The sequence below is a fragment of the Diadema antillarum genome, unplaced genomic scaffold (assembly GCF_040938485.1).
Source record: "Diadema antillarum isolate AM-2024a unplaced genomic scaffold, OU_Dant_1.0 scf00000063, whole genome shotgun sequence".
NCBI classification, from domain to species: Eukaryota; Metazoa; Echinodermata; class Echinoidea; order Diadematoida; family Diadematidae; genus Diadema; species Diadema antillarum.
This window is the reverse complement of record NW_027270952.1, coordinates 3,391,756-3,406,970: the sequence shown is the minus strand read 5'-3', so window position 1 is coordinate 3,406,970 and position 15,215 is coordinate 3,391,756. Positions and strand designations below refer to the sequence as shown.

The 15,215-nt window shown below is 37.7% G+C and overlaps 1 protein-coding gene and 1 long non-coding RNA gene across 2 annotated transcripts in view; both read right to left on the bottom strand.

The window, feature by feature from the left end:
- Nucleotides 1–12,564, bottom strand: part of LOC139716301 (adhesion G-protein coupled receptor G7-like) — a 30,126-nt gene extending 17,562 nt beyond the window's left edge. Inside the window, exons 1-4 of the mRNA XM_071627864.1 lie at nt 12,516–12,564; nt 4,578–4,691; nt 1,129–1,251; nt 353–610 (exon numbers count right to left, since the gene is read on the bottom strand). Coding sequence (XP_071483965.1) covers nt 353–610; nt 1,129–1,251; nt 4,578–4,677 — 481 coding nt within the window. The 5' untranslated portion in view covers nt 4,678–4,691; nt 12,516–12,564. The remainder of the gene's footprint in view (nt 1–352; nt 611–1,128; nt 1,252–4,577; nt 4,692–12,515) is intronic.
- Nucleotides 12,565–12,923: 359 nt separating this feature from the next.
- Nucleotides 12,924–14,931, bottom strand: LOC139716302 (uncharacterized). The gene is made up of 3 exons (XR_011709885.1): nt 14,877–14,931; nt 13,354–13,467; nt 12,924–13,024 (listed from the first exon to the last, which is right to left on the bottom strand). It is a non-coding gene; the product is annotated as an uncharacterized lncRNA (long non-coding RNA).
- Between the last annotated feature and the right edge of the window lie 284 nt (nt 14,932–15,215).

The window sequence follows — 15,215 nt, the reverse complement described above, 5'->3', positions numbered from 1 at the left end:
CATTTACATATTATTCCAACAATATTGTAAAGCTTCTTATATCCTTAAACTACGACTAATATGTCATCCCAATGGTATTACTAATTGGAAAGCGCTACTGAAATCACATGATAAGATTTGTAAAAAAAAAAGACTTGGTAGTTACTGGGTTTACGCGTTTGTATTTTTTGCATTTGTTTCAATCACATCGAATGCAGTGGACGTGTGGAGAATTTTTTTATTCAATTCAATTCCTTTTTCCCTCTCACTTGTTTACATTTTGTTCACATTTGGGGCATACAGGGACTATTGACTTTGAAACATGATTAAAATGGTTATAATATTGCATTGAGATGAGTTTTTTTTCCTTTACCAGTTATCCTGACAAGGGCTTGGTCAGATTCGACTCGTTGCCCGTCTGCAGTTGTGCCAACGCATCGATAGTAACCCTGGTCTTGCGGCGCTACGTGCTCAATCACTAACGATTCTCTGTCGGCTGTATCTGGAAGCTCCAGCGAGCCCTTCTGCCAGTGGAAGCGGACAACGCCTTCGAAAGAACACTGAAGCTCAACTCGCACATGTACGTCGTCGACCGGAGTGGAAATAGCGTGCTTTGTGACCTTTGGGATTCCTGTAATGCAACCAGATTTGACGGAATATCATATCGAGATCTGTACAAGGTAGCCAATGAACGTATCTATCTTATGCTGTTGTAAAGGTTTCCATTTGAAGTCATTACACTTCTGTCTCTCTCCTCTCTCTTCAGGGCAGGATGATGGGGAGAGCTGCATTGTGCATTGAATATTGCATCACAACTGTGTTAACAAAATGTCTCGATAAGGACTATAATCCTCACAACAAGGACACAAGAGCAATGTGTAGATTGCTCCATCTCAGCATTTGAATTGAAGATCGATCGGTAACTTATAAGGAACTTTCTCAGCCTATCTTGTGCGTACATCTTCCAGCAAGACTATTTTACTCAAATTCTCCTCTTGGACCCCGGTGTACGAACGGATACTTGGCAATGCTATGGTAATGATACTGACAAGAATTTCTGCAAGCACAGTCGTGTACTGAAGAGGCTACCCTGAGATGACATGATCATCATTGCTACATAATGTAGTATAATCTATTGTCGGGATTTACCATCTCGGGCCACTGGAATGGTGCACGTTCCACCAGCAAACGACCCGGTGCAAATACATTCGTCGGTGGATGGCAGGCAGGTGGCACCATTCGCGCAAGGGTTGGAGGCGCAGAATCCAGTCACTGAAGTGGGAGACAAAGGAGATGTGCAACTACATAAAAAGGGGTGCAACCCAGTGGCTAGCTGGTGTACAATGTATTTCCTTTCAAGAACTTTCATGAAGCGTTTTATCAGATATTTTTCTTACAAACTGTCATAAGCTTCTGACCCGCATCTGGGAGGTTTCATAAAGCTGTTCTTAAAGTTACGAACGACTACAGAACGACTGGTGATCAAGTTCTTGTGCTGAATTATTGAAATTCTGATAAATATAGCACATTAGAACTGATCACCAGTCGTTCTTTTGTCGTTCGTAACTTTAAGAACAGCTTTATGAAACACCCCCCTGGTCGGCTGAGAGGAAATTTGGAATGGGTGGGCAACGAGTATGACATGCCCTTTCGGGCGGACGTCCACTTGGGCGCGGACAAGCCCAGGAAGGGTTGCGGAAGTAAATTCTGTCATTTCGGCATCGTGTCCGCGTCAGACGCGGAATAAGTGTGTGAATCGGCTTGTCCTGGGACAGTCCTAGGAATGTCCGCGGACTGACTGCGGACATTCCTAGGAGTCACTCCGGAAGAGCGCGAAATACCTCGGAATATGCTAATCGTAGCCGGGCAGCACGGAAACATCTAGGATTACACCAGGAATGAACGCGGACAATCAGGATGCCTTCCGGACAACATAAGTTAGGCATGCGGACAAACTGCGGACAATACCAGGAAAATGGAAAGGTATAAATTTGGCGCTGACTTTGACTTTTCCTCATTTGACTGCTAGCCGTCATTGATGCTCCTTGTTGTGATTCCGCAGTAGCTGCTGATATTATATTCATATGATTGGTCAATATTATTTTACAAATGTGACCACCTAAAGTCGAAGAATAGGATTGTCTGCATGTCGGCTGACGACTAATTTTTTTTTTTATTTGTCTCATCTGGGAGAACAATCTTTTCTCTGCCTACAGTCACATGGATGATATTCGCAAACTTTTTGAACCACATATATACATATATAAATATATATATATATATATATATATATATATATATTTATTTATTTATTTATTTATTTATTCCCTTTTTTTTAGACCAGTGCTTTATCCATCGTGAAGTATATACACATGTTTTGTCTGATACTTCTGCAGAGCATGCCAAAACGATCCTAATCATTAAATTTGTTTTTCTTTCTCTCATTTTTACCCTTGTGCATCTCTAACTCTCTCTTATTTTGATCACTTGTGAACATTTTGCAATGATTCAAGTCCGAGAGGTTTTTTTTTTCATACTGAGAGCTTACTAGCCTATTGTCAATGAAGTGTAAAAATGGGGAAATATTTGTAACCTACTTTAATTTTCTTTCTTTTTTTTTTGGAGGGAGGGGGGTCGGCTGGGCTGTCAAATTGGACAATCGAGTTTATTTGCAACTAAAAAAAAGACAAGATAAAATTGTTATAGGTAATAGCAGCTACGAAAATCATTCAGGTAAAGAATATTTCTGAAATGATTTGTGATGCTTAGAGTGTACTTAAATATAAACACTCAGCAAAAAAGAAAGAAAGAAAGAAAGAAATTAAACACTTTTTCGAGTTCATAATTTATTGCTTTTTCTCTCATTTCACTTGAATTTTTGATTTGACAGAAAATTCTTCATTTTCCTCCATTATCTTTAGCTTTCATAGTTATTTTGGGCTTCAAAGATATAACATTGTAATGAGACCACAGGTATATTTTTGCAATTGAATTCATGCTTTTTATTGTGATGAATTTGTCTTTTGTTCTAATATATTGTATTATTAGAGAGCATTTACGTATGAATAACAACTTGTTCATGTTTATATGATACATTAACATTTAGCCAAAAATTCTATTATTTTTTTTCTGAGTGTATTTCCACCTACTTTTGTGATTTTTCAGCTGGGCTGTCACATGGGACAACCTAGTTTGTTTGCAAATAAAATAAGAAAACAACATAAAGGAAAATGTACCATCGTAAGTAATGGGAACCATGAAAGTCACTCAGATGAAAAATAATTTCTGAAAAGATCAAATCGACATAAATTTACTAGGAGGTTAGGGGGGCTGATTTCACTTCTTTCTGGTTGCTATTGGCGCAGTCTCTATTACCTTCTTCTTTGCCTTCTGGGACCGGGAACTCCTTAGATTTACCTGTTCTTCATCACTACACGAAAGGTGTGCTTGTGATGGGGATATTTGCATGGGGGCGTCGCCTCCCTTCTTGCTCTTTTTGCGTTTCATTGAAATGACGCTCGTGGAAAGTGTCGACACTTTCGTGTCTGGATCACAAAATTTCCGCATCGGTTCCGGACACTTGCATATATAGATCCGTATCGGCTCCGCGATGTCCTAAAACATTCCTGGTGTCTTCCGCCTTCATTCGCGAAGCTTCCCCACACCGCGGGATTCTTTCCGGAGCGTGTGCGGAAGGAGTGGAATGGTTCCGGACAAGCGGGACATCCTCAGGACATCGTCAGGACAAGTCGCCGAAGGTGTCAGGAAGTTCATTTCCTCGTCCAAATTTTGGTCTCGATCAAAATTTGGACGCAGAAATTTTTCTCTCTCCCGAAGGTGCGGAAACGCCCGGACATGTTTAGGACAGTGAGCGGACACGTTCAGGAACGTGCAGACAGGTTGCCGAAGGAGTGCGGAATACCAAATTTGCATTCCGGGTCTTGTCCGGGTCTTGTCCGCGCCCTAGTGGACGCCTGGTCTTCTAAGGACGTTTAATTGTGCCGCTGCCAGTGTACTCTAATCGAGGAAGTCACGATTAAGGTCTCGGAAAGTTCTATCAAGATCTCGTGAAGTTCTATTCACTAAGCCATAACAGATTTTATTTTTTTCACCAGGAACAAAGGAAGAATAGGTGATAACATTTAAGTGTTACTGTGTCGACGCTATCAGAACATAAGAACAAAAAACGCCCCACCATTTTCCTCTACATATCTATCTGAATATTGATTCATTTAGCTTGAATACTTCTTTATCCACAGCATGAGTGCAATCTTTACTTGCCGACTATTGATAACAGAAACATGTAGACGATTAATTCAAGTGTATGAAATCGATACATTACCTCGATTCTAAAGTTGATCCCTTCTTAGGTCACATTCTTGTCAGATTTGTGTGAAAATTTGATATTAAAGGCATCAATGTTCAAACAAGGCTACTCAGAATATAATCTAATTTCGTTTGCGTTATAGTACATGAAAAGATGGTCAAAATACAAATCAGCACAAGTGAGGATCGTTTGTTTTCTGTGGGATCATCGAATTCTTGTTCTTTATTCATTGCGGATTTTTTCGTAAGTGTTTTCATTCAAGCTGAAATACCTGTTTGGCATCGTTCTCCGGACCAGCCCCGAGAACAGTTGCAGGAGAAATTGTTGTGGAGATTCTCACAGCTCCCACCGTTGAGACAGGGTTCCGACATGCATTCATCAAAGTCTGAAAAATAACGATCAAAATGGAAGGAAATCTTTTCTACATATCATATCGGCTTTACCTGTTGATTCCGCAAACATTAAGTTAGCTTTGAAATATGTTAATATAGTAGCAAATGTTATCGAAAATTCCACATAATACAAGGCAAAAACAATGAATAACTTCATTAAGATAGGATGACACGTCTCAAAACCATGCTCACGTTATTCGCGTGTTATAGCTAGAAAGTGAAAAAATTATATCAATGAGTAAATTGCAGACTACATTGTGTTTTAGTTAGATGAAAATAGAAAAGATCGTCATCTTCAAGCAGAGCGTGGTTAAGATGTTGGTCCAAACAAAATCAAAACAAACTAGAAATGTCGCTGGTATGCCTCCTCTATCATGCGGTGCCAGGTAAAAATGGCAGAGGTAAAAATGGCAGAGGTAGAAATGGCAGAGGTAAAAATGGCAGAGGTAAAAATGGCAGAGGTAAAAATGGCAGGGGTAAAAATGGCAGAGGTAAAAATGGCAGGGGTAAAAATGGCAGAGGTAAAAATGGCAGGGGTAAAAATGGCAGAGGTAAAAATGGCAGAGGTAAAAATGGCAGGGGTAAAAATGGCAGGGGTAAAAATGGCAGAGGTAAAAATGGCAGGGGTAAAAATGGCAGAGGTAAAAATCTCAGGGGTAAAAATGGCAGGGGTAAAAATGGCAGAGGTAAAAATGGCAGGGGTAAAAATGGCAGAGGTAAAAATGGCAGAGGTAAATGATTACGTGGTAAAAATGTCAGAGGTTAAGTTGTCAGTGGTCGAAATGTCAGTGGTCAAAATGCTAGAAATAAAAATGCCACTGATAAAGATTTAGTCGTTGAAATGTGAGAGGACGAGGTAAAAGTGACAGAGATTTTTTTCCTTCATGTTTCTGACACCTTTCTCGCAATACGCGCTTTTCGTGCCTTCTTCTCCTGAAATAAAGCACGGGGGAGACCGGGGAGAAATGGGACACGGGGTGAAATATGGGACACTCATGTAACTTGAAAAACGCTCGGCCAGTCAACAATCCAATTATATCAGTAAAAAGATGAGCTTCGGTACACCTGAAAATGGACATATTAACCACTATACAGCTCTACAGGTATCTTGTCAGTAAAATATCAAACTCAATTTAGATCTGGTAGGTCCTATACTATATTAATAAGTATTTTTAAAAGCGTGCAAACTTCTGAAAATAAAATTGCTTGATAACAGACATGAAGGTATGAAAAATGATATTATTGGCACGGATCTTTTACTGTTTCCATTTGGTTTCCGTTACCACTAGGAGAAATTTCGAGATTTTGTTTTTGCGCAATGTGATACTTGAACAATGTAATAAAATATTTTGCAAAAGCTTTTTTTTTTTGCGCCGTATGATACTTGAACAATGTAATAAGATATTTTGCAAGAGCTTACTTATGTCTGCCGATACATCTGCTGTACTTTGTTTTTTTTTTGCGTTTTGTATTTTTACTTCTACATTATGCCGTGATCAGGCCTCGTGAGATAAATAGGCTCCTACGAAACCTAAATGTGAGAAAATAATATTGAACAGGTGAAAAATTAACGGTTTGCTTCGACTATGTCTCCTTCACTTCTTTACACTAAACAGTTCAAGAAATGAAAAATAATGACAATATACTAGCCTGGACGTGAGCGGAATTCGTTTGTGTAAGAGTGTGTATGTGAGAGTATGTATATCTGCGTATATGTTTATACCAAAGGTGGGTTCGTGTGTGTGTGTGTGTGTGTGTGTGTGTGTGTGTTTGTGATAACTTCATTGGGCGAAACAACGTAGGATTAAACTGTTTAAGGGCTTTGCAGCATTGTTGGAACCCCCTTATATTGATAGGTAATAATAATAATAATAATAATGATAATAATGATAATACTGAATAATAAAATAATTTCCCATAGGACTACTAGGCTCTTAGCTGGTTTATTATTTCTCTGCACACAGACAGATTACGCCACTGCACTTGAATCAAACCCAGAATGCTGAGAGTGCTCTAATCTCTTTAAAATATAATTCATTCAATATTCTTCAAACCTGCAATTTGGAATTGAAAATTCGATAAATACAGTTTGCTCTGGCTAGGTTATCATTCGAAACCTCTTCATACGTTTATATCTCACGAAATCGCTCTCACTATACTTCTGACATTGTACTTTTGCCATTTCTACCTCTGCCATTATTACCTCTGCCGTTTTTACCTCTGCCATTTTTACCTCTTCCATTTCTACCTCTGCCAATTTTACCCCTGCCATTTTTACCTCTGCCATTTGTACCCCTGCCATTTTTACCTCTGCCATTTTTACCCCTGCCATTTTTACCTCTGCCATTTTCACCTCTGCCATTTTTACCTGTGCCATTTCTACCTCTGCCATTTTTAACCTCTGCCATTTTTACCTCTGCCATTTTTACCTCTGCCATTTTTACCTCTGCCATTTCTACCTCTGCCATTTGTACCCCTGCCATTTTTACCTCTGCCATTTTTACCTCTGCCATTTTTACCTCTGCCATTTCTACCTCTGCCATTTGTACCCCTGCCATTTTTACCTCTGCCATTTTTACCTCTGCCATTTCTACCTCTGCCATTTCTACTCCTGCCATTTTTTATCCTGCCATTTTTGCCTCTGCCATTTTTGCCTCTGCCATTTTTACCTCTGCCATTTTTACCCCTGCCATTTTTACCTCTGCCATTTTTACCTCTGCCATTTTTACACCGAATCTATCATGCATGATGCTCCTAGTAGGTCTATAGTACATCTTCACAATGTGTGATGACAGTCTAACATAATTGGCAAAATATTGAAATGACATGTTTGTCACAAATGTGTCGACTGTTCACCTTCCGTGAACGAGGTTGAATTGGATGAATGACCATATTTTCTAAAAGCGCATGTGATTTGAGGATTTTTACTTGACTTTTGGTCCTTTTATAAATTTTATATGCATTGAGTAATTTTCAAGGTATGGAGAAAAAGTGTAATTTCAGGATTAAATACTAGTAGTAAATTGTTGGCTTTTTAACATGGGCCTTTGTCCCTTGACCTTTGACCCTATGACCCTAAAATTCCCAAGAGAATCACTGTCAGGCATAAATATGTACTAAGTTTCATGATGAAACCTTGAGCCACTTCCTAGATATGGAAGAAGTTAAATTTATAACTTTCACTTTACCTTTGACCTTTTGACCTTTGACTTTTTGGCAAATACTTCACAGAGAATCACTAATCTCTAAGTTTCAAGAACAATCCTGCAGGCATGGCATAAGTATGAGGGAAAAGTGAAATTTGGAGGAGTTAACCTTGACCTTTGACCCCAAGACCAAAAAGATTCCCTAAATAATCACTGCCAGTCAGTACATGCATATGTATTAAGTTCAGTGAAGATACCCTGAACCATTTCCGAGATATGGAGGAAAAAGTGAAATTTTAACATTTTCACTTGACCTTTGACATTTGAACTTTGACCTCATGACCCAAATCTGTATCTAGAGAATCATTTGGTATTACATGTATAGGTCCTACACTACGTTTCAAGGAAATGCCAAGGTATCGCATAGATATTATGTGGGAAATAGTGAAATTTTGAGCATTTGACCTTGACCTTTGACCTTTGGCCTTGAGCATGTGCACCCAAAAGTTGATAGGCAGAATTTCGCCCACTCAAACATATACATGCCAAGTTTCATTAGGATACCTCAAACGGTTTTTAAGTTCCGCTGTCCACGAACTTGATTACAGACGGAGGGAAGGACGGACGGAGGGAAGGACGGAAGGACGGACAACCCGAAAACGTAATGCCTCTGGCGACACTTTGTAGCGGAGGCATAAAAAGGCATATTTTCATATATATCAGCAAAACTATGGATCGGGGCCCACAGAGTGTTTTCTGCCTATCCGCTGCAATAATGATCCCATTCAGTATACTTCCATGCGCATAATTGATGTGTCTTGTTCCTAGAAGAAAAAAAAAAAAACCCGCAATAACAAAATAGGGCATGGTTTGTAATCATCGTGAATTTGTACATAAACGCCTCATTAATGTTATCTCTCGCTGCATCTCTCGCTGACTTATTGATCGATTTATTTACATGATTACGCAGGCATACACAGAGGATCATGAAAATGTCGTCATAAACACGATAAGTGTGAATTAGCCATGCGAGCACATACACTCAGGTAGGTTGATTGCAACTTGAAACTGAAAGAGCATGCGCAGTTCTCGGGGAAAGTGCGTTTTGAGCGTGTGGTATAAGCATGCTTGAAATTACACTCCAAGCGACCAGTGTTGAGTACAATTCACAGGCACATACGCAAAACGCTGGTGTAAATATCATATGCTTTGACTTCGATTCCGATTAGGTTATGATACCAATTTAAAAAAAAAATGAATACAAACTGTGACCGACGAAAATCATTAGAGATGATATGGAGTGTGCATGAACAAAGAGCAATAAACATTGTTGAAACCATGCGGTGGTCAATAAGAGCCACATTAGGAACCTGTGACTGCAAAAGAAAAACATAAAGTATGGTGATATGCTGTCATCCATTGCAACTCCTTGGCTCCTTGAGTCAACAAACTTTGAATGTTTACATACAAATCAAGATGCAACCTCCAACCTCCAACGAAATACTCCATACTCATACACTAAACAAATAAAAAACATGAAACGACAAAATTTATTTGATTGGCATCCTTTATTACAATGGCGTTTAGCAAGCCTGTAACACTAATCATTACGGACATGCGTGGACTTCAACAGATATTTCAGTCAAAATGGAGGAATTCAGATTTACATCATGCACGGAAGTAACGCATTCATGAATGTCGGATGTTAGAAGCAAAACATCACGAAGCATGTTCTGGTAAAAATAGTTCACATTAACTTTTAATACCGACATAGATTTAGCAAAGTCTAAACATTTTGACAAGGAGCTCTTTACTTGGTTTACGCACCAAAAGTACACCTTTGTGCTAAAAATCAATGATGCTGCATGGAGATACAACATAAATCCATTAAAAAAATCTGAATATTTTATCTAATATATTGACACACTAGCTCGACTCTATTTTTTTTTTCTTGGGGGGGGGGGGGGCGGGGGCATGGATTAAAAGGATGTGTGCGTTGATGTTTGGAAAGAATTAGAGATATTCTAAAATCAAACAAAATCTGGCTGCATGCGTGCATGATTGTAATGTTATTATTTTTTGGCACCGCATTGGAATACTGGTCGCAACGCCTGATTCAAATATCATCAGAAAAGGCGATGTCTTCATTCGCTTCAAACTATTCAATTGATTTTTACACAAAACGTTTCAGCATTTACGTGTTTGATCTACCACATAGCAATTGCGAACCCTTCAGTCCTCGAGGTTATTGTTGCAAGGTAATTACAAGACTATAATAATTGATACGAACTTCACATTTAAAGACAAAGGCAATTCATTGAAGATATATGGGCAAGTCCAAGATAACGCGCACGTTACGTATGGGACATTCAGAGACTTTTATGACCTGAAAAATAGTGTTAATGGCTTTTGATCATATTGAACTTTATCATGGTGATTGATATCTAGGAGAAGTATAATCATGTAAGAAATAGAGAAAAATGACCTTGACAATTATATTCTAGAAGAGAAAGTACGTATGGGACCACAAAATTTTTGTTTTTTTTAAACATTTTTTTTAACCTCAAAACTCTCTGAAAGTATTTCATTCTGCAACTTGTAACTCACTGTCATGATAGTCGCAACACTCAAGATTATCAGAGGTAAGTTTCAAGTCATGAGGCAAAATGCAGATTGTTAAGGGAACAATATTTCCCAAATATTTACCATCATTATCATATTTAATCATATTTTATAATTCTTATGACCAACCTGAGTATGCATGCCCTTTGTCCCCCATTCGTTTAGTGTGTTGAGAACCATGTTTTTGGGTGTTTTGCATAATTGTTGAAGTATAATTACTTGATATTACTTATATACTGATCCAGATTGTCAAGGGAATCAATATTCCCCAAATATTTACCATCATAATCGTATTCAATCATATTTTATATTTTTGTGACCAACCTGAGTATGCATTCCCTGCATTTTTATCAGGATAGTTACTACTAAAAAATGGAATAGCAAAGTGTTTACTTCCATTGATGAAGGGCAGTTTGCAACTTGACACAAGAAATATCAACTTTAATAAATATGCAATACCTGCTGCGTGGAACCCAAGTGATCGAGTAGATATATGATGTCTGTCTAGCAATCAGGTTGTTGATTTGAGTCACACCTCAGTATGTACACTTTACATGTATACCCATGATTTTTGTCGTGGCTACCACCAAAAACTGAATAACTGAATAACTGAGATATCCAGAAACGTGGTGTCCTAATAAAAGGTGGGTCACGGTTTTATTAGGACCACTTTGTTTTATTTTGTATTTGTTTGTTTTTTGATATCTCAGCCATTTCAAATTGGATCTTCATAAAATAAACTTTGAATTCCTCTAGTCTTAGAATTGTATGCTCTTTAATAATTCATATAGGTGGTTTCCAATCATCTTGTAAAATGTTGAATACTGAATCCCCGTTTCTACGAAAACTATACAATCCCTTTAATGCTGATTTTATTGTGTGTTTTGGCATCTCCCCCTCCCCCTTTCTGAAAATTGTTCAGTCAAGTACATGTATCATTTCAAGTGTCTATATCTCAAAAGTAGCAGCAAAGTTGGGATGCTTTCTGCAGGATGATTGACGATTTGTGCACTGAGAGACCTTCCCAGCTGGCTACATGCATTCACACGCAATATGTACGAGGATGTCCCATACGTAACGCACTTGTCTCATACGTAACATTATTTAATTACCTAATAAAAAACATTTCTTTTAATATTTTTTCTTCTTTCTGTGGTATTTAACTTCTTCAAACAATAAATTAGAAGTTCCCAAGAGGGCATTCAAATAACCTTAGACATTTCAGGAAAAACCTGAAAAAAAAAATGATCTCAATTTGTTACGTATGGGACATCTCATGATAGGACCGAACTAATTTGCATAATAATTTGCATAATCCCTAACTTTTCATACCAAGTTAAACTATTTGATGAACCTCTTATAACCACATATTAATCAAATATAGTTTGCTTTCCTTTGAATAAATATGAATTTTTACAAATGTCCCATACATAACGCTGTATTTCACATTTATGCAAATGAAGCCCTTGAAATTTGCATAAATTTACATAATATCATATTTTTGTCCCTAGAAATCAAAACTTCAACTCAAAAGCTTCAAAATGATACCAAACATGTCAATATTCAGCAAAGATGAAATTTTCCCTTCTGAAGGGACCTTATCATGGACTTGCCCATATGCACAGATCAATGAGAGATTTGTGAGGTAATAACATCCACACTTCCTCCATTATGGTTGATGGTTAAGTTAGTGCGAGGGTTAGGATTGTAGAGTGAACTATAATACATGTATTCTGTAACTTTCTGTTTTTAGGTTCGATTTCTATCATTCCTTCTTAGTCTCGTACATCTGATTTGAGTCAAAATATCAAAGTCAACTACAAAATGGTAAGGAAATATGTTCAAGTTCATTTATCCATGACAACAGTGCAGCTTGATGGGCTCATCTGCTGAAGGACTAAAAATGACGCATTGATACCAAAGAGCAAGGCTTGAAAACTGCACATTTTCCAAATGCCTGTTAAAGTGAGAAATCATTCAGATATCATTGGTTACATTTGGACAGCAAATGCTTGACTAATACTTGATGAAGATATCAATTCACATTACCTGTTCCACAGTACGCTCCTGTCCATCCTCCAGTGCAGTTGCATGAAAATCCGTTTACTAGGTCATAACAGGTACCACCATTCAGACACGGGTTCGAGAGACATTCGTTCAGGTCTTAGGAGAGAGGGGAAAAAATAAAACATACGGATTTAAATTCTACTTGTCCATGACTATAGAATCCGTTAATAAAATCTATACGCGATATTTGAAATGCCAGAATTCTTAATTTCGTACTGACCTCTTTTTACCACTTGACAGTAAAATAGAGTATAATAGAGTAAAAATAGTTGATGTGTGATGATTTGTATGACTGAAGTTAGAAATCTCGTCACTGAAATAAAGCTTAGATAGAGCAATGCAACACAGATAACGATGAAGACATTAATTCACATTACCTATTTCACAGTACTCCCCTGTCCACCCTGCTGAGCAGTTGCACGAAAATCCGTTAATCATATCATAACAGGTACCACCATTCAGACACGGGTTCGAGACACATTCGTTCAGGTCTGAGGGCACAGAGAGAGAGAGAGAGAGAGAGAGAGAGAACTAAAGCATACGGATTTAGATTTTGATCTGATGTTTTCTCATTTTGAATGGTTATAGAATGCGCTAATGAAATCTCTGCAATATTCACATCTGAAATGTAAGAATTCGTGCAGATCTGTTTCGAGTACTTGATAGTCGTCGGTATTCCCGCACACATTAGAGTAAAATCAGTTGATGTCTGATGAATATTTGTACGACTGAAGTTAGAAATCTAGTCAACGAAATAAAGCTTAGATAGAACAATTCAACATAGATAACGATACTCAAAGAAGACATCGATTCACATTACCTATTTCGCAGTTCTCCCCAGTCCACCCAGCTGAGCAGTTGCATGAAAATCCGTTTATTAGATCATTACAGGTACCACCATTCAGACACGGGTTCGAGGCACATTCGCCAATTTCTGCGTTAAGAGTTTGGAGTATCGAGCTTGCATCACAGAGTATTGTCGCAGGATGATTATGCAATTAACTACGATTTCTGATGTCCAATTATGATGTTTCGTGACCTTCAGATTGAAAATTACAAACTCTGACATAAGCTGCGATGGTCTGGACTTTTACTTGGTATAATAACAGGAACGCTTGTTTGCTGTGTAGTTAAAACAAATATACTGACAAGAGAATTTCCAAAATGAAACACCGTGAGTAGTCGTGGCTCTTGATGCATATCAAATTTTATGCTTAACTCATATGAATGACGTTTGATGTTTGGTAAGAATGGGAGATATGAAAAAAAGAAATGAAGCAAATCCCGGCTGTATCCAAGATTAAATGTTAACGTAGTAAATAGTTGTTAACTACTTATTATCAAGTCTTTACATCGCTACATTTACTTTTCCAATTTATAATTGATATCTACTCTTTATGATATCGGTATTGAAACATTCAATCTGGAGTTACTGGAAATAATGATGTGTAACAACGGCAGCTGCCGCCACGTACAAGAATACAATTTAGTTGTTGACTAAGAAATAGATTTTGTTGTTTACCAGTACGTGTAATTCTGTGTTCACATATTATATACATGCTAGTACAACCAAGCGAGCAAAATGGCATACCACCATGAAGTTTCATCAAAATTGGGAATTATTTTTTGCAAAGTCATGGAATCTGAAGTTCAAATGTGTTCGCCCGATTGGAAGGTTGGTCGCAACGACTGACTTAAATATTAGAAAAGGCGATGTTTTCACCTCAAACTGTTCAACTGTTTCGTTGGTGTTTTATTTACACAAAAATGTTCTAGCGTTTCCATGTTTGATTTATGACAAATCAATTACTGCGAACCCTTCTGGCCTTGAAGTCATTGTGGCAAGGTATTTACAAGATTATGATAACTTGATACGAATTTTTACATCCAAAATGAAAATTCAGTGAAGATTAATGTATAGATGAATGACAGATTAATTGTGATGTAATCAATCATCATTTCTTCCATTATGGTTGATGCTTGGATTATATAGTTTTAGGATTAGGATTCCGAAGTGAGCTATAATACTGTATAACTTTCTGTTAATGGTTCCATTTTGATCATCCCTTCTTAGTCTTGAAAAACTGATTGAGTCAAAATGTCAAAGTCAACTAGAAAATGGTAAGGAAATATGTTCAAGTTCATTTATCCATGACAATAGTACAGCTTGATGGGTTCATCTGCTCAAGGACTACAGGTGACGCATTGATACCAAATAGCAAAGTGTGAAAACTGCACATTTTCTAAATGCCTGTTAAAGCGAGAAATCATTCAGATATCATTGGTTACATTTGGACAGCAAATGGTTGACTAATGCTTGATGAAGATATCAATTCACATTACCTGTTCCACAGTACGCTCCTGTCCATCCTGCAGTGCAGTTGCATGAAAATCCGTTTACTAGGTCATAACAGCTACCACCATTCAGACACGGGTTCGAGAGACATTCGTTCAGGTCTTAGGAGAGAAGGAAAAAAGTAAAACATACGGATTTAGATTCTACTTGTACATGACTATAGAATCCGTTAATAAAATCTATACGCGATATTTGAAATGTCAGAATTCTTGATTTCGTACTGATCTCTTATTACCATTTGACAGTAAAATAGAGTATAATAGAGTAAAAATAGTTGATGTGTGATGATTTGTATGACTGAAGTTAGAAATCTCGTCACTGAAATA